Raw genomic sequence first — 20,447 nt, 5'->3', positions numbered from 1 at the left:
GAGGGGAATAAAAAAGTAGGTTAGGGCTGAGAAACTGCAACAACTGAAAAAGACCTTGAGGTATTACTAAAAGTCTGTAGTACTAAAAAGACTGAATATTAAATGATAAAATAATTGTAATGAAACTGTTTACTAAAGATCCGAAGCATGTTCCCTTACTCAGACAAGTCCAATTGGCAGGTCATATAGGACTGTAGACTGAAAACTGAGGAATTTGCAAATGTAAAGTGAAATAGGTGACTGCACATATTAATAAAGTAATATTAGGAGTCGGGACAGTCATAAAGAATATCTAATAAGTAGGTATTCTACTGGGTATTTGTAGATTTGAGACCCAGGGATCAGTATCTTAAAGCCCTGCAGCATTGAATCTGACAGAATAGAGGGAACAATCCACACATCTTACATGACATACCTCAGAGAAAGAAGTGATGATAAAAAATATTATCTTTGCCATTGGTGGATGAATACGTCTGTCCAAAGACATACAGATAGGGAATTTAGATTGTGAGCCCTAATGGGGACAGCGTTCCTGATGTATGTGAAGCGCTGCGGAATATGTTAGCGCTATATAAAAATAAAGATTTATTTTTTATTTATTTAATGGATTTGAGAGACGCATGCTGTGAATGGCCTTTGTGGAACAAAAACAAACAGAAAAAACCCTAATAGGGAGGGGCTTAAAAACTTGTGTCTTAAAAAAGGAAGATTTAAAAATAAAAATTGAAATTGGCTAAGGTTGATTCAAAGTTGTAGAACAAAATCCAGTAAGGTTCTTTTTACCTTACAGGAGGATAAAGTAATCCTCACCAACTAACATGGCTGAAAGCACATGGTTCTATTGTCTGTTACAATCTAAAGGCCAACAGAAAAAAAACACCCTTTAATCGAGAGTTTTCCCTACATTTAACAATTCATTTTAAATTATTTTTCCTCACCTTCGGATATTGCTAAAAGTAATTAGAAATCATTTTTTTTTATTTTACTGATCTTACGCCAATAAATAAACTCACTTTGAACAAGTTTAGATTTCTTGATAGATACTGGAGCAAGGAATTCTGTTGTAAATACAAAGAATAGTATTCTTTGGGAAATCATCAAAGCATTTTATGGTGATTTATTTGGAAAATTCATTTTTACTCCATGCCTTTGCTCCCAGACTGTCAGTAATTATTTGTTTGCTTGCTTTCCTCCCTTCATAAAGAGGCTATAGTACACATGGACAGTGTTATCACAAGGTGTCCTCAATTCACTGAGAATGTATATTGCTTTCTAAAATGTCCTCAATTTTGCAAAATTGGCTCCTCCATATCCGAAGGTTGTGTTCCTTTAGTTTAACATACGTGGATAATTTATGGAATTCTGTCTTTATGACATCCAATGTCTTGAATCATCTATTTTTCTTTTGTATTTACTTGCAGAAAACAAACTACAGTTCTCTCAGTATAGGGTAGTCTCACAGAGGAAGTAAAAAATACAATACAGAAGCCACTGTTTATGGCAGAGGCCTGTGCCTTATTATTCAGGTAGTCTGGACCTGTCACCAGGGCTGCATCTCTTGTATCAGAGCCATTTCTGTGGTTGAAACCACAGCTGAATAAGGTCGCAGAAATTGTTCCTGATTACAAACTTACAATTAACATGATATTTATGGTGTTCTCAGTTAGTTACGATCCAGATACAATGGGACTTTCTTATACCCTAAATGTAGGACTCAAATGTCATATAGTTTTGAATCCACCTACGCTTTGAATACTGGATTCAAAAAGGGGGGAAAGATGTGGAAAGTCACCTGTTTTTTAGTTTTCTTTATATTTTTATCTCTAACGGAGGATACAGCAGACAGACATATATCTCATGATTGCTCTGATATAACAAGAAACGGCAGGGTTTGAACATGTCTCAGATGAGGCCATTGCTAATGCAGATTTTGAGTTTTTTTTGTAGATAGATCCAGATACCAAGATGCTGGTTAATTCTACACTGGATATGCTGAGGTTACACAACATGAGTTAATATAAGCTGAACCACTCCCTCCTCTCATATCATTATAGGAGGCAGAGATGAAGATTTTCAATCACTGTAGCGTGTAGAGCGGCAAAGGGTAAGATGGTCAAATGTGGATGTAGGCCTCTGATCTTTCTTAATGTCACATAAAAAACCTATAAAGACTGTACAGTTCTTATGAGCCCGAATGGCGTCTCTCCTGTTATCAAATCAGCATGGCATTGTGAAGATAAAGCTCACACCTGAGCTGACACTGATGGAGCCAGAAGAAATGCTTGCACATATGTGACCGATAAAGAAGCAGCAAACAAATCTAGAGTTGAATCTTTTATCTATGCAGACCAGCACCTCGGTGGCACCTGTCACTTCCGTGGCATCTGTCATTCCTGATATTCTGAAATCCCTGCAGGAATAAGCGGTTTAACAAGGAATGAAGAGTGAGATGCAGGGAGCCAGCTAACTAAGCAAGGTCTGTGGATAAAGGGCGGTAAGCTTTGTCTGATACAAGCTCTCTACTCAATGATGGCCCAGGTAACCCATGGATGGATACATCTGACAAAGACATATGTCTGTGCTTTAGTAGACAAGGTATGGGTGGCACCAGGGTTCAGTACCCAGATGGCCAGACACACCCAGTCTTGTAAGACATATACTTAATGCAATGTAGGAAAAACTGTAAAGACCTCGCAGAAACGCACCCCTCGTCCGCTCTACCATTCCAGAGATTGCAGATTGATCAGATACACATATCAATAGTAGGTTTATATGAGATTGTGCTTGTTGTGTAAACTTCTTTCCAAGATTGATCTGAGGCATATTCAGTCCAGAAAACTACGTTACATAGTTACATAGTTACTTAGGTTGAAAAAAGACCTAGGTCCATCTAGTTCAACCTTCCTCCACCAGTTCTACATTTAGTCACTAAGTCATTTATAACCAACAATGTTTTGTGTACTGAGGAAATCATCCAGCCCTTTTTTAAAAGCTGTTATAGTGTCTGCCATTACTACCTCTTGTGGTAGTGTATTCCACAGTCTGACCGCTCTAACTGTAAAGAACCCTTTCCTATTTAGGTTTCGGAATTGCTTTTCTTCTACTCGCAGTGAGTGCCCCCTGGTCCTTAGTACTGTCTTTGGAAGAAATAAGTCATGTGCCAGTCCTTTATATTGACCACACATGTATTTATACATATAAATTTGATCTCCTCTGAGACGTCTTTTTTCTAAGCTAAACATATCTAACTTTTTCAACCTGTCATCATATGGGAGGCCTTCCATTCCTTGTAATAGTCTAGTTGCCCGCCTTTGAACTGACTCTAACTTCTGAATGTCCTTTTTAAAATGTGGAGCCCAAAACTGGATCCCGTATTCCAGATGTGGCCTTACAAGTGATTTATAGAGGGGTAACAATACGTTGGGATCACGGGATCTAATCTCTCTTTTTATACACCCTAAAATCTTGTTTGCTTTAGCAGCTGCTGCTTGACATTGAGTGCTGCTGCTCAGCTTATTTGTAATGAGAATACCCAAGTCCTTCTCCTGTTCTGTAGTCCCGAGTTTACTTCCATTTAATGTATACGCAGCTATAGGATTACTCCATCCTAGGTGCATTACTTTACATTTATCAACATTAAATCTCATTTGCCAAGTATCTGCCCATTCTGACATCTTATCCAGATCTTTTTGTAATATTGTACTATCCAGGTCAGTTTTTAATATCCTACATAGTTTGGTGTCATCGGAAAGACTGACACTGTACTATCAATCCCATCCACAAGGTCATTAATAAAGAGAGTAAAAAGAATCGGTCCAAGCACAGATCCCTGCGGCACCCCACTGCTGACTATAGCCCATTTAGAGAATGTACCATTTATGACTACTCTTTGTTTCCTATCTTTTAGCCAATTCCTTACCCAGTTGCATATTGTGTCCCCTAGTCCTTGCTTCTGGAGCTTTAGTATAAGGCTATTATGTGGTACAGTATCAAATGCCTTTGCAAAGTCCAAATAAATCACATCAGCTGCATTACCAATATCCAGGTTTGAACTTACCCCCTCATAGAACCCCAACAGGTTGGTTAGACACGACTTATCTTTCATGAATCCATGCTGTTTGTCAGTTATCATATTATTTTCTGCAATATATTTTTGCATGTCATCCCTTAAAATGCCCTCAAAAACTTTACATACTACTGATGTCAGGCTTACTGGACGGTAGTTGCCTGGATCTACCCTCTTACCTTTCTTAAATATCGGTACCACATCAGCAATCCTCCAATCCTGAGGCACCAACCCTGTTACAAGTGAGTCTAAAAAGATGAGATACAGCGGTCTGTCGATTACGGAGCTCAATTCCCTCAATATTCGTGGATGAATGCCATCTGGCCCTGGGGATTTGTCAATGTTTAATTTACTCAGACGTAGGCGTACTTCATCTTGTGTTAAATTAATTATATCGGGTGGTGGACTTTGATTTTTCATTTGTTGAATGATCCCTGGTACAGTCAGTTCCTTGGTGAATACAGATGAGAAATGCCTATTTAATATCTCAGTCTTTTGTTTGTCCTCTATAACTAACTTGTTATTATATTTTAAGGGGCCGATACTATCCTTTGTTTTCCTTTTGGCATTAATGTATTTATAAAAGATTTTGGGATTTATTTTAATGTCATTGGCGATTTTTGTTTCAGTAGCTAATTTTGCTTGTTTGATTTCTTTTTTACATTTCCTATTGATATCTTTATACTCCTGCAATGCTATTTCTGTATTCTCAGCCTTTAAGATTTTAAATGCCCTTTGTTTTTGTTTTATTATACTTTGTACTGTCTTATTTATCCATAGTGGTTTCTTTTTATTCCTGGACATTTTATTACCAGAGGGTATACGTTTTTTACAGGACTCTAGTAGTATATCCTTAAACTTACCCCATTTATGTTCGGTATCCCCAGTTACCATGACTTTGTCCCAATCTACACATTTAAGCTCTTCCCTTAATTTGTTGAAATCAGCTTTCCTAAAATTCCAGGTTTTAGCATTCCCCCTTTGAAATGTTCTATTGAATATTATGTTGAAGCTTACCATATTATGATCGCTGGTGCCCAAGTGCTCCCGGACCTGTAGATCTGAAATTGTATCCGGTCTATTTGACAGGACCAGATCTAGCAAATTATCTCCCCTCGTCGGTTCATCTACCATCTGAGAGAGGAAATGGTCTTGAATAGTAGATAAGAACTTACAGCTTTTAGCACAACCAGAAAATTCTATGTCCCACTGTATGTCTGGATAGTTGAAATCCCCCATAATAAGGACCCGATTATTATTATTAGCTGCCTTTTCAATTTGTTCCAGCATTTCACCCTCTATTTGTTGAGGTATGTTAGGAGGCTTATAGCAAACTCCAATTAGCATTTTTCCATTATTCCCCTCCCCATGTACATTTACCCATACTGACTCTACATTGTTGCAGTTCCCCCCAATGTCATCATACAACACAGGTTTTAGGTTAGATTTAATAAATATACACACCCCACCACCTTTTTTGTTTTTCCTGTCCTTCCTAAATGTACTATAACCCTGTATGTTTGTCACCCAGTCATGGCTTTCATCCAGCCAGGTTTCCGTAATGCCCACCACATCATAATCCATGGTTGACATAAAGGTCCAGTCACACTAAGCAACTTACCAGCGATCCCAACAACGATAGGGATCGCTGGTAAGTTGCTAGGAGGTTGCTGGTGAGATGTCACACTGCAACGCTCCAGCGATCCCACCAGCAACCTGACCTGGCAGGGATCGCTGGAGCGTGGCTACACAAGTTGCTGGTGAGCTCACCAGCAACCAGTGACAAGCCCCCAGCGCCGCGTGGAAGCTGCTGCGCTTGGTAACTAAGGTAAATATCGGGTAACCAACCCGATATTTACCTTGGTTACCACCGCATGGAGCTACACGTGCAGAGAGCAGGGAGCAGCGCACACTGAGCGCTGGCTCCTTGCTCTCCTAGTTACAGCACACATCAGGTTAATTACACGATGTGTGCTGCAGCTAAATGTGCACAGAGCAGGGAGCAGCGCACAATGCTTAGCGCTGGCTCCTTGCTCTCCTAGTTACAGCACACATCAGGTTAATTACACGATGTGTGCTGCAGCTACATGTGCAGAGAGCAGGGAGCAGCGCACAATGCTTAGCGCTGGCTCCTTGCTCTCCTAGTTACAGCACACATCGGGTTAATTAACCCGATGTGTCCTGCAGCTACATGTGCACAGAGCAGGGAGCAGCGCACACTGAGCGCTGGCTCCCTGCTCTCCTAGTTACAGCACACATGGGGTTAATTTCCCGATGTGTGCTGCAGCTAAATGTGCACAGAGCAGGGAGCAGCGCACACTGCTTAGCGCTGGCTCCCTGCTCTCCTAGTTACAGCACACATCGGGTTAATTAACCCGATGTGTCCTGCAGCTACATGTGCACACAGCAGGAGCCGGCAGCACAGGCAGTGAGAGCGGCCGAGGCTGGTATCAAAGGTAAATATCGGGTAACCAAGGACAGGGCTTCTTGGTTACCCGATGTTTACATTGGTTACCAGCCTCCGCAGAAGCCGGCTCCTGCTGCCTGCACATTTAGTTGTTGCTGTCTCGCTGTCACACACAGCGATCTATGCTTCACAGCGGGACAGCAACAACTAAAAAATGGCCCAGGACATTCAGCAACAACCAACGACCTCACAGCAGGGGCCAGGTTGTTGCTGGATGTCACACACAGCAACATCGCTAGCAACGTCACAAAAGTTGTTCGTTAGCAGCGATGTTGCTAGCGATGTTGCTTAGTGTGACGGGGCCTTAAGAGTCTCCAATTCATTAATTTTGTTTCCAAGACTTCTTGCATTTGCCAGTAGACATTTAATCCTATTAACACCTTTATTACTCCTAGCCTCCCTACGTTCCTTGTATGTCCCATCCCCCCCTAATCCTTCATTGACCCCTACCGTCTCCCTGTCTCTATCTGCTCTATCTATCCCCTTATTTGCTCCACTACCCTCCCTCCCCCCCGATCCTAGTTTAAAAGCTCCTCCATCCGTCTGACCATTTTCTCCCCCAGCACAGCTGCACCTTCCCCATTGAGGTGCAGCCCGTCCCTACCGTAGAGCCTGTAGCCGACTGAGAAGTCAGCCCAGTTCTCCATGAACCCGAACCCTTCCTTCCTGCACCAATTTCTAAGCCACATATTTATCTCCCTAAGCTCCCGCATTCTTTCTACTGACACTCGTGGCACCGGTAGTATTTCTGAAAACACCACATTGGAGGTCCTGGACTTCAGCTTCTCTCCTAGTTCCCTGTAATCATTTTTAAGGACCTTCCACCTGCCTCTAACTTTGTCATTAGTACCAATGTGCACCAGGACCGCTGGGTTTTCCCCAGCCCCACCCAGCAATCTGTCTATCCGATCCGCAATATGCCGAACCCGAGCACCCAGCAGACAACACACTGTTCGGCATTCACGGTCTCGGCGACAGATGACCCTGTCTGTCCGCCTAATTATAGAGTCCCCTACCACCAACATCTGTCTGGGCTTTGCTGCACTCCTATTTCCCTCCTTCCTACAGCAGTTGTTTTCCTGGTTGCTAGGAGCAACATCCTGCTGTAGTGACCCTAGTTCAGGCCCTGCTGAAAAACTCTTTAAGGAGGTGGTATGTAAAAATTGGATTCTGGAAGTGGTAAAAGTGCATATTTTATAGGAGGAGGGGGTCATTATAAAGATCTTACAGTATGTTGGAATTAGCGGCTTTCCACACTCCTTACCATCCATAGAGCAGTGGGAAGGTGGAAAAGCTGAATGGCACATTAAAGGTAAAAATACAGATGGTAAAGGAGGAGACGGGGTGATCCGAAAAAGACAAGTGAGAAAGAGCCATCAGCCAAGATCAGATGGGCCGATCCAGCTTCTCCCGACCACAGCAACTTACATGAAGCTTGAGGGAAAACCCATCTGGATCCAGAGCAGCCGCTGTAAAGAGTCACAGCACCAGCAGAATGAGGGTCACAACACACATAGTGCTGGACTATCTCATATAGGATGCTATGGGACATCTCCAGATTGGGGCTGATATACGGGAAATAGCCAAAGTAAGGAAGTGATGGTTATAGGAACATGACAAAAACAAGGACTCATGGTGGGAGAAACATTTTCTGTCCTGAACCAGCCAATTAGTTCAAGGCTTGAAGTGGGTTACTCTCAGGGATAACACACACCTGTATGGAACGGAATTTGTGTTGTGTGATACTATGGTAGCTGTAAAAGTGCTACTCTGTGTTACTGTTTTCTCGTCCCCTTCTCCTCCCCCCCTACCTCATATTACTTTCTGTAATTTTTTAACAATTTTCAATAATACAAATTATTGTTTTGAATATGAGTTTCAGTATTCTTTTGTAGGTCTTATATATGAAGGTAATCAGATCCATGTGTAAGGGAAATCCTGTCAAAGATCTCCTGGTGGTATATTACGGACCCAAGACCAGAGGAGATCCAATAGTGTTGTGATATAATTATGGGTATCCAGGTAGGAAACTGAGGAAGGAAAGTCCTGAGGATGCGGGGAGCGCACTCCTATATACCTCCTGAAATACACATAATTGGTTACAAAAGGGGGGATTGTGACAGAATAGAATTCATCTCGTTCTCTTGAATCCATCTTGTACTTACCTCTGATGTCATAGTGATGGATAACACTGAATGGACGGGGACGGGTCACATTTCTGCTCATGCCCCTTTTATTCGTATTGGCTCATAAGTTGAGCCAATTTTTCCTTTGTGACCTTATATAACCTGGCCACATGCACTAATAAAAGCTGAAGTCTTTGAGTACACCATAGTAAGCGAGTGCTGTACTGCTTTCCCGAGCGCTCATTAATCAAATCTTATTAATTTGGAGTTCCAGTGGCATAGAGGGTGTATTTCTCTCACATTATCAAGGCCAGCCGGGGTAGCTGTAGAAAATCTTTAGCCTTTAAGTAAAGCACCAAAAGGAGCACAAAATATTGATGTAAAGTGCGGCAGCCGCAGAAGAGGGAACCTGGCTGACAAGTCTACAGAGGGGCGCCAACTGAGCATCCCAAGTGCGCCAGTCACATAAAGTTTCCATCTGTCTCATCTGGTTTTATCAGAAATTTCGACGCTGCACCCATAAGGTATCACAGACAGGTGCCATTGGTCCTGGTCACATCACTTTGGTGGTCATTCTTGAGATCACTCACTTTGGCGGTCATTCATGGGATCACTCACTTTGGTGGTCATTCTTGGGATCAATCACTTTGGCGGTCATTCATGGGATCAATCACTTTGGTGGTCATTCATGGGATCAATCACTTTGGCGGTCATTCATGGGATCAATCACTTTGGTGGTCATTCATGGGATCAATCACTTTGGTGGTCATTCATGGGAGCAATCACTTTGGTGGTCATTCATGGGATCACTCACTTTGATGGTCATTCGTGGGATCACTCACTTTGATGGTCATTCATGGGATCAATCACTTTAGTGGTCATTCGTGGGATCAATCACTTTGGTGGTCATTCGTGGGATCACTCACTTTGATGGTCATTCATGGGATCAATCACTTTGGCGGTCATTCATGGGATCAATCACTTTGGTGGTCATTCGTGGGATCACTCACTTTGATGGTCATTCGTGGGGTCAATCACTTTGGTGGTCATTCTTGGGATCAATCGCTTTGGTGGTCATTCATGGGAGCAATCACTTTGGTGGTCATTCATGGGATCAATCACTTTGGCGGTCATTCGTGGGATCACTCACTTTGGTGGTCATTCGTGGGATCACTCACTTTGATGGTCATTCGTGGGATCAATCACTTTGGCGGTCATTCATGGGATCAATCACTTTGGCGGTCATTCATGGGATCAATCACTTTGGTGGTCATTCGTGGGATCACTCACTTTGATGGTCATTCGTGGAATCAATCACTTTGATGGTCATTCATGGGATCAATCACTTTGATGGTCATTCATGGGATCAAACACTTTGGTGGTCATTCATGGGATCAATCACTTTGGTGGTCATTCGTGGGATCAATCACTTTGGCGGTCATTCATGGGATCAATCACTTTGGCGGTCATTCATGGGATCAATCACTTTGGTGGTCATTCGTGGGATCACTCACTTTGATGGTCATTCGTGGAATCAATCACTTTGATGGTCATTCATGGGATCAATCACTTTGATGGTCATTCATGGGATCAAACACTTTGGTGGTCATTCATGGGATCAATCACTTTGGTGGTCATTCATGGGATCAATCACTTTGGTGGTCATTCATGGGATCAATCACTTTGGTGGTCATTTATGGGATCAATCACTTTGGTGGTCATTCTTGGGATCAATCACTTTGATGGTCATTCATGGGATCACTCACTTTGATGGTCATTCATGGGATCAATCACTTTGGTGGTCATTCATGGGATCAAACACTTTGATGGCCATTCATGGGATCAATCACTTTGGTGGTCATTCATGGGATCAATCACTTTGGTGGTCATTCATGGGATCAATCACTTTGGTGGTCATTTATGGGATCAATCACTTTGGTGGTCATTCTTGGGATCAATCACTTTGATGGTCATTCATGGGATCACTCACTTTGATGGTCATTCATGGGATCAATCACTTTGGTGGTCATTCATGGGATCAAATACTTTGGTGGCCATTCATGGGATCAATCACTTTGGTGGTCATTCATGGGATCAATCACTTTGGTGGTCATTCATGGGATCAATCACTTTGGTGGGCATTCATGGGATCAATCACTTTGGTGGTCATTTATGGGATCAATCACTTTGATAGTCATTCATGGGATCAATCACTTTGATGGTCATTCATGGGATCACTCACTTTGATGGTCATTCATGGAATCACTCACTTTGGTGGTCATTCTTGGGATCAATCACTTTGATAGTCACTCATGGGATCAATCACTTTGATGGTTCTTCATGGGATCAAACACTTTGGTGGTCATTCTTGGGATAAATCACTTTGGCGGTCATTCTTGGGATCAATCACTTTGGTGGTCATTCATGGAATCACTCACTTTGATGGTCATTCATGGAATCAATCACTTTGGTGGTCATTCATGGGATCAATCACTTTGGTGGTCATTCATGGGATCAATCACTTTGGTGGGCATTCATGGGATCAATCACTTTGGTGGTCATTTATGGGATCAATCACTTTGATAGTCATTCATGGGATCACTCACTTTGATGGTCATTCATGGGATCAATCACTTTGATGGTCATTCATGGGATCACTCACTTTGATGGTCATTCATGGAATCACTCACTTTGGTGGTCATTCTTGGGATCAATCACTTTGATAGTCACTCATGGGATCAATCACTTTGATGGTTCTTCATGGGATCAAACACTTTGGTGGTCATTCTTGGGATAAATCACTTTGGCGGTCATTCTTGGGATCAATCACTTTGGTGGTCATTCATGGAATCACTCACTTTGATGGTCATTCATGGAATCAATCACTTTGGTGGTCATTCTTGGGATCAATCACTTTGGTCATTCATGGAATCAATCACTTTGATGGTCACCTTCAGTCACATTTCTCTTGGTGATTCACTTTGGTGGTTGCTCACACTCTCCTTGGCAGTCTCTCTGGGTCACATCGGCATTGATGCTTTCATGGTTACCAATTGATGTCCTGAGACCGGTACCAGTAATGTGTGGCAGCTGCTGCCTGTCCCCCTCGTGAACTATCCCAGCAATGGTACTGGTTTCAGGACATCAGTTGGTGAGACCGTTCCTCTATTTCTCGGTGTCACATTTTATGTTGTTTTTGCACTCTGCTGTATACTTGGAGATGTGATCGGTGGCTCTTGTGACGGTTATATATGTCTGTTTTGAACACATCCATCACAAAGCACCGTGGTAGCTGTTCACACAGGTTTTCTTTTTGTGTGTTGTAGGTCATTGGGTACTCAATTTTAACTGTAGTATTAAAAGTTAAGTTTTAATTATTTCTCTAAACCTTTCAAACGCTCTGAGCTTCTTGGGCAGTTCCTTTGACCTCATGATTGTCATTTGGTGTGACATGCAGTGTGAGATGTGAGGTCTTATATAGACAGGTGTGCGCCTTTCCAAATCACGTCCTATCAGTGTAATTACACACAGCTGGACTCCAATGAAGGAGCAGAACCATCTCAGGCCTAAAACACACTTCCGCATAAAAAACGTACGTGTGACACGGTCCGTTTTTCGGGTCCGTGTTCTGTTTTTCATGGGCGTTTCTCCGGTACGTATGACATCCGTGTGATGGTGTATGCGAGCCGTGTGTGCGTGTGGAATGGCTGTGTATGCGTACGTGTATGCGCGGCTCACTTCAGTTGCTGCATGGAGCTGACAGGAGCGGCGGTGTTCTTCTGCTGCTCCTGTCACCTTCATGTAGCAGAGCTGGAAGCGACGCGGGACCTCTGTGGATTACGCCGGAAATGGATGGGTTTTTGGGGCTTAATAAAGTGGTGAAAGAGGGTATTTGTTAGTGTTTTTTATTGCAAATAAAGGATTTTTCGTTGTGTGTTTATTCACTTTAAATTACAGGTTAATCATTGGTGGTGTCTCATAGACGCCTGCAATGATTAATCTAGGACTTAGTGACAGCTATGGGTTGCTGCCATTAACTCCTTATTACCCCGATTGCCAACGCACCAGAGCAACTCGGGAAGAGCCGGGTAGAGTTCCAGAACTGTCGCAGCTATTGTATGCGGCAATTCCGGGCAGCTGCTGGCTGATATTGTTAGGCTGGGGGGGTTCCCCATAACGTGGAGCTCCCCATCCTGAGAATACCAGCCTTCAGCTGTATGGCTTTACCCTGGATGATATCAAAATTGGGGGGACGTCGTTTTTTTAAATTAATTATTTATTTACTGCACAGTATAGACCCGCCCACCGGCGGCTGTGATTGGTTGCAGTGAGACAGCTGTCACTCAGCGTGTGGGTGTGTCTAACTGCAACCAATCATAGGCGCCTGTGGGTGGGGGAAGCAGGGAATAGTAGATTGATTAATGAGCGGCCGGCATTTTCAAATTAATTGAAGCCGCGTATCTTTGGCACAGCTGTTCCTCGCCGCGCTGATGATCGGGGATCGGTGAGTATGCGACAGGGGAAGATACAGACCGAGCGCCAAAGGGATGATGACTGAGAACAGCAGAAAAAAAGGTAAGTAGACTGACATTTAACAAGAAAAAAAAAAAAACCCGACATCGTTCGTTTAAAAAAGCACACGGACGGTACGTGCTGAACACGGACATGCTCCGTGTGCCGTCCAACAGGCACGGACCCATTGACTTTAGCGGGTCCGTGCCTGCGTGCTGACCGCCAAAAACGGACATGTCGGCCGTGTGGGAAAACGCACACACGTACTAACCACACGGACACACGTTCCGTGTGATTTTACGTGTGTGTGCCATCACCCATAGGGTAATATTGGTCAACGTGTCTCCGTGTCTCCGGTACGTGCAAAAATGTACCAAACACGTACCGGAAACACGGATGTGTGTTGCAGGCCTCAAGGAGGATCACAAGGAAATGGCAGCATGTAGGTTACATATGAGTGTCTGAGCAAAGGGGCTGAATACTTATCACCATGTGTTATACTGAGCAAAGGGGCTGAATACTTATCACCATGTGTTATACTGAGCAAAGGGGCTGAATACTTATCACCATGTGTTATACTGAGCAAAGGGGCTGAATACTTATCACCATGTGTTATACTGAGCAAAGGGGCTGAATACTTATCACCATGTGTTATACTGAGCAAAGGGGCTGAATACTTATCACCATGTGTTATACTGAGCAAAGGGGCTGAATACTTATCACCATGTGTTATACTGAGCAAAGGGGCTGATACTTATGATCATAGGATATTTGAGTTTTTCTTGCTTAATAAATTTGCAAAAATGTCTACATTTCTGTTTTTTTCTGTCAAGATGGGGGATGGGGAGCAAAGTGTACATTAATGAGAATTTACCAAATGGCTGCAATGACACAAAGAGGGAACATTTTAAAGGGCTCTGAATACTTTCTGTACCCACTGTACATTACTGATCCTGAGTTACCTCCTGTATTATACTCCAGAGCTGCGCTCACTATTCTGCTGGTGCAGTCACTGTGTACATACATTACATTACTGATCCTGAGTCACCTCCTGTATTATACTCCAGAGCTGCACTCACTATTCTGCTGGTGCAGTCACTGTATACATACATTACTGATCCTGAGTTACCTCCTGTATTATCCTCCAGAGCTGCACTCACTATTCTGCTGGTGCAGTCACTGTGTACATACATTACTGATCCTGAGTCACCTCCTATATTATACTCCAGAGCTGCACTCACTATTCTGCTGGTGCAGTCACTGTGTACATACATTACATTACTGATCCTGAGTTACCTCCTGTATTATACTCCAGAGCTGCGCTCACTATTCTGCTGGTGCAGTCACTGTGCACATACAGAGGAGTTATGTGTCTGTGCATGTTACATCTCCTGGAGGGAAGTGAATGAGTTGTAATGTGAAGCTGATGATGCTGACAGTAATAATCAGAGTCTCTGGTCACTGCGGTGTCCTCCGGAGCTGCATTCATGTAGCCATAAGTGTCCATCATCCTCACATATCAAACACATCAAAGTCAGACATTCATTGTGCAGCAGAGTGGGTGTATATACATACGGGGGAGAGGGAGGTATTGTCAGGCCCCAATTGTGCAAGTTCTCCCCCTTATAAAGATGAGAGCGGCCTGTAACTGACATCAGAGGTGACCACAGCTATGAGAGGGATATAAGTATTTGGTCAATAAAAGTTCCTCTCAATATTTTGTTCTATATCCTTTGTTGGCAATGACACAGGTCAGACGTTTTCTTTAAGTTTTCACAAGGTTGGCGCACACTGTTGGCGGTATGTTGGCCCATTCCTCCGGTTGGCACACACTGTTGGTGGTATGTTGGCCCATTCCTCCGGTTGGCACACACTGTTGGCGGTATGTTGGCCCATTCCTCCGGTTGGCACACACTGTTGGTGGTATGTTGGCCCATTCCTCCGGTTGGCACACACTGTTGGTGGTATGTTGGCCCATTCCTCCGGTTGGCACACACTGTTGGCGGTATGTTGGCCCATTCCTCCGGTTGGCACACACTGTTGGCGGTATGTTGGCCCATTCCTCCAGTTGGCACACACTGTTGGTGGTACGTTGGCCCATTCCTCCGGTTGGCACACACTGTTGGGGGTATATTGGCCCATTCCTCCAGTTGGTACACACTGTTGGTCGTATGTTTGCCCATTCCTCCATGCAGATCTCCTCTAGAGCAGTGATGTTTTGGACCTGTCCCTGGGCAACACGGACTTTCAACTCCCTCCAAAGGTTTTCTATGGGGTTGAGATCTGGAGACTGGATAGGCCACTCCAGAACCTTCATATGCTTCTTATGAAGCCACTCCTTCATTGTCCTGGTGGTGTGCTTGGGATCATTATCATGCTGAAAGACCCAGCCACATTTCATCTTCAATGGCCTTGCTGATGGAAGGAGGTTTGCACTCAAAATCTCACGATACATGGCCCCATTCATTCTTTCATGTGCACGGATCAGTCACCCTGGTCCCTTTGTAGAGAAACAGCCCCAAAGCATGATGTTGCCACCACCATGCTTCACAGTAGGTATGGTGTTCTTTGGATACAACTCAGCATTCTGTCTCCTCCAAACATGACGAGTTGTGTTTCCACTAAACAGTTCTGCTTTGGTTTCATCAGGCCATATCACATTCTCCCAATACTCTTCTGGATAATCCAAATACACTCTAGCAAACTTCAGACGGGCCCATACATGTACTGGCTTAAGCAGGGGACACGTCTGATACTGCAGGATCTGAGTCCGTGGCAGCGTAGTGTGTTACTGATGGTAGCCTTTGTTATGGTGGTCCCAGCTCTATGCAGGTCATTCACTAGGTCCCCCCGTGTGGTTCTGGGATTTTTGCTCACCGTTCTTGTGATCATTTTGACCCCACAAGGTGAGATCTTGTGTGGAGCCCCAGATCGAGAGAGATTATTATCAGTGGTCTTGTATGTTTTACATTTTCTTATTATTGCTCCCACAGTTGATTTCATCACACCAAACTGCTTGCCTATTGCAGATTCAGTCTTCCCAGCCTGGTGCAGGGCTACAATTTTGTTTCTAGTGTCTTTGGTCTTCACCATAGTGGAGTTTGGAGCGTGACTTTTTGAGGTTGTGGACAGGAGTCTTTTATACGGATAACAAGGTCAAACAGGAGCCATTACTACAGGTAATGAGTGGAGAACAGAGGAGCCTCTTACAGACGAAGTTACAGGTCTGTGAGAGCCAGAAATCCTGCATGTTTTTAGGAGACTAAATATTTATTTTCCACCATAATTTGCAAAAAAAAATCTTCCAAATCAGAGGCGGGGATTCTCTGGATTTGTTTTCTCATTTTATCTCTCATAGTTGTGGTCACCTCTGATGTCACTTACAGGCCGGTCTCATATTTTAAAGTGGGAGAACTTGCACAATTGGTGGCTGACTAAATACTGTTTCCCCCCTGCTGTATATATACCGTATATACACTGAGTAATACAGCTCCACTATGGGCTCGCGCAGGTGGCATCATGTTGGGTTAGTGGGTGAGGCGCGGTTACAGACATGGTAATGGACATGGCGGCGGCGTCATACTGGTTTCTCCAATGTGTGTCTGCTCAGAAATGAATTACACAATGCAGGAATATGGGTGTTATACACAAGCGGAAATGCTGCGGATGCTGCCAACAGGAGGACTGCATGGACAGGAAAGCCTCCACAAGCCAAGCATTGGAAGGACGTCTTGACATCTCATGGGTTTGGTTGAATTGCCAAATGAGAGTGAGGAAGCTTTACAAATTGTTGGCTTTGGCCTACCGTACCAAGATCAGTCTTAAGATCTGTTGGCAGACTTAACTTTCTTGATCCTTTAACTGAAACAACAGAAAAAGGAGAAAGGTCGTTATTAAATGCCAAAGCAAAGCGAAGAAGGACAAATAAAAAATGACAACATGTGCAGGCAGGGGCGGCATGACACACAGAGGGCAACCAGAACCACCACCATGGACCACACTGGGCAGAAGACATCACCCCGCGTCTTACACTGCAGTAGGGGTACAAGAGGCGCTCCTTCTGCTTAGTGGTTTGGGGAACCAGTGCTCCATGATAGAGGGTATGGACCGACACCGCGCTCCCCTCTCTGCAAGCAACACAGATTCATCCGAGGTGAACAATGGCCATGTCATCTATAAGGGATGGGAGGTTCGGGGAGATGAGTGCCCCATACTTACCAGGAGAAGAGAGGTTTGTGGCTATGAACCGGGCCCAGGAGGAGTCTCCTCTACATACTTATAGGCTACAGTGCCTCGAAAAAGTTTTCACATTTCACCCACAAACGTAAATGTACAAGTATCTGTGACGTGTAAACGAAATCATTCCTAGCTTTCTAAATATTTTCTACATATAAATATGAACATTGTGAAGTGCATTAGTATTCAGCCCCCTGTTGTCTGATCCCCTAAATAAAATCCTGAGTGACCAGTCACCCCCAGAAGTCACATAATCCGCACATCGCCTCCTCCTGGGGGATTTCTTCTCAGTATAACCACAGCTGTTCTGTGAAGACCTCAGAGGTTTGTGTGAGAAGATCAGGGATCAACCAGCAGCATGAAAACCAAGGAACCCACCGGCCAGGTCAGGGATCAACCAGCAGCATGAAAACCAAGGAACCCACAGGACAGGTCAGGGATCAACCAGCAGCATGAAAACCAAGGAACCCACCGGACAGGTCACGGATCAACCAGCAGCATGAAAACCAAGGAACCCACCAGTCAGGTCAGGGATCAACCAGCAGCATGAAAACCAAGGAACCCACCGGACAGGTCAGGGATCAACCAGCAGTATGAAAACTAAGGAACCCACCAGACAGGTCAGGGATCAACCAGCAGCATGAAAATCAAGAAACCCACCGGACAGGTCAGGGATCAACCAGCAGCATGAAAACCAAGGAACCCACCGGACAGGTCAGAGATCAACCAGCAGCATGAAAACCAAGGAACCCACCGGACAGGTCAGGGAACAACCAGCAGCATGAAAACCAAGGAACCCACCAGACAGGTCAGGGATAAAGGGGAGGAAAGCAGAGTTTAGAAAATAGCCCAAGCTCTGAACATCTCACAAAACTCTGTACAATCCATCATCCAAAAACGGAAGGAGAAAGGGAAAACTGCAAACCTACAAGACATGGCCGTCCACTGAGACTGACACCCCAAGAAGGAGAACACTATTGATTCAAGCAACCAAGAGGCCCCTGGTCCCTGGAGAAGCCGCAAAGATCACAGCTCAGGGAGAATCTGTCCACAGGACAACTATTAGTCATAGACTCCACAAATCTGATCTTCATGGAACAGCAGCAATAAAAAAAGACATTTATGAAAGCAAGAAGTCATGTAGGAGACATAGCAAGCAGTGGAGGAAGGGGCTCTGGTCAGAAGAGACCAAAACAGAGCTTTGTCTAACTGCAAAACGGTAGGGCACAAAACTAGCCCTGCACATCACCCTGAAAACACCATCCACATTGTCAAACATGGTGGTGGCTGCATAATGCTGTGGGGAGGCTTTTCTTCAGCAGGGGCAGGGGCCGGTCAGAGTTGATGGGAAGATTGATGGAGCTAAATACAGGATAATCCTGGAGGAAAACCTGTTAGAGGCTGCAGAAGACCTGATACTGGGGCGTAGCTTCACCTTCTTGCAGGACAACGACCCTCATCATCCTGCAGAGCTACAATGGAGGGTCAGATCAGAGCATATTCCTGTGTGTGAGTGGCCGAGTCACAGTCCAGACCCAAATCCACCGAGAATCTGAGACAAGACGAGAAAATCACCGATCAGAGATGTCTCCATCCAACCTCACCGAGCGAGAAGAGGAAAATGTCACCTCTAGATGAGCAAAGCTGGAGAGACCCCAAAAGACAGAGCAAGGTGGTCCTGCAAAGTACTGACTCCAGGGGCTGAATACTAATGCAAGACAAAGAAAGGTGGTCCCACAAAATACTGACTCTGGGCCTGAATACTAATACAAGCAAGACAGTGAAAGGTGATCCTAAAAAATACTGACTCCAGGGGCTGAATACTAATGCAAGACAGAGAAAGGTGGTCCTACAAATTGCTGACTCCAGGGGCTGAATACTAATGCAGGAGAGAGAAAAGTGGTCTTACAAAGTACTGACTCCGGGGGCTGAATACTAATGCAAGACAGAGAAAGGTTGTCCAACAAAGTGCTGACGCCGCGTATCATGTCCTTTACACATCATAAATACTTGTACTTTGTGTCGGTGTCACATAAATCCTAATAAAACACACTTAAATTTTTGGGTAACATGATACAGGTTAGGCTATTTTCACACATCCGGTTTGAGCAGTGCGGCTCAATCCGGCTGTGAAAACTATGCAACGGATGCGGCGAAAACACCGCATCCTTTGCATAAGTTTTTACATGCGGCCCGTCCGTTTTTTTACGGTTGCGGCATGCTACTGAGCATGCGCAGTGGAAAAAACCGCATGCGGCGAGCGGATGCGTTTTTTTCCGCATCGCGCCGCATCCAGCCTCCATAGGTATGCATTGAAAAATGCGCCGCAGCGGGCGGATGCGGTGTTTTTTGCCGGAGCAAAAAACGTTGCAGGGAACATTCGATCCGGCCGCGGCATCGGCTAAATCTGCCGCATGCGGCAAAAACCGGACCGAACGCAAGCCCCTGCGGCACAATACGGCACTAATGTAAGTCTATGCAAAAAAAACCGCAACCGGCGTTACAAAAGCCGGTTGCGGTTTTTCTGCAGAACGCCGTATTGTGCCGCAGAGCAAAAATCCGGATGTGTGAAAGTAGCCTAAAATATATCTTTGTACCGTGTTCGCCAGTAGAGATAAAAATTGTGTAAAAGAACAGAGTCCTCAGTGGTTGATACCTTTTAATGGTAACTGAAAAGATGGTAATAATAGCAGCTTTCGAGACTACTCGGGTCTCTTCATCAGGATCAGTATAACACAAAATCTGAAGAGTCACATATTTATACACAACAGGACTTAGAATGGGGCAGTAAAAAAAACAACAAAAAAAAACAAAAACAAGTTATGTGAAGCAGAACTCTCTCTATGGCAGGGGGCAAACTGTTGTGGGGCCATAAATATTGCTGCAGTTCAGTGTGAAAGTGTTATTGTCCTCTGATCAGGGTCTGGTCCGGGCTGTGACGCGCTCGGATGCTTATTGTCCTCTGATCAGGGTCTGGTCCGGGCTGTGACGCGCTCGGATGGTCAGAGGAGCACATCTCTTAAGGCTACTTTCACACATC

The 20,447-nt window shown here is 44.3% G+C and overlaps 1 protein-coding gene across 9 annotated transcripts in view; it reads right to left on the bottom strand.

Annotated features, from left to right (window-relative positions):
* STXBP5L (syntaxin binding protein 5L) overlaps positions 1-20,447 on the bottom strand; it is a 419,668-nt gene that overhangs the window by 63,622 nt on the left and 335,599 nt on the right. For 5 of the 9 annotated variants that reach the window (XM_075334850.1, XM_075334854.1, XM_075334853.1 and 2 more), the window contains one exon: positions 16,982-17,032. The exons of the other annotated variants lie outside the window; for them this stretch is intronic. In XM_075334850.1, coding sequence (XP_075190965.1) covers positions 16,982-17,032 — 51 coding nt within the window. The remainder of the gene's footprint in view (positions 1-16,981; positions 17,033-20,447) is intronic. 9 annotated transcript variants of the gene reach the window in all.

The sequence above is a fragment of the Anomaloglossus baeobatrachus genome, chromosome 2 (assembly GCF_048569485.1).
Source record: "Anomaloglossus baeobatrachus isolate aAnoBae1 chromosome 2, aAnoBae1.hap1, whole genome shotgun sequence".
NCBI classification, from domain to species: domain Eukaryota; kingdom Metazoa; phylum Chordata; class Amphibia; order Anura; family Aromobatidae; genus Anomaloglossus; species Anomaloglossus baeobatrachus.
This window is presented reverse-complemented; position numbering and strand designations above follow the sequence as displayed.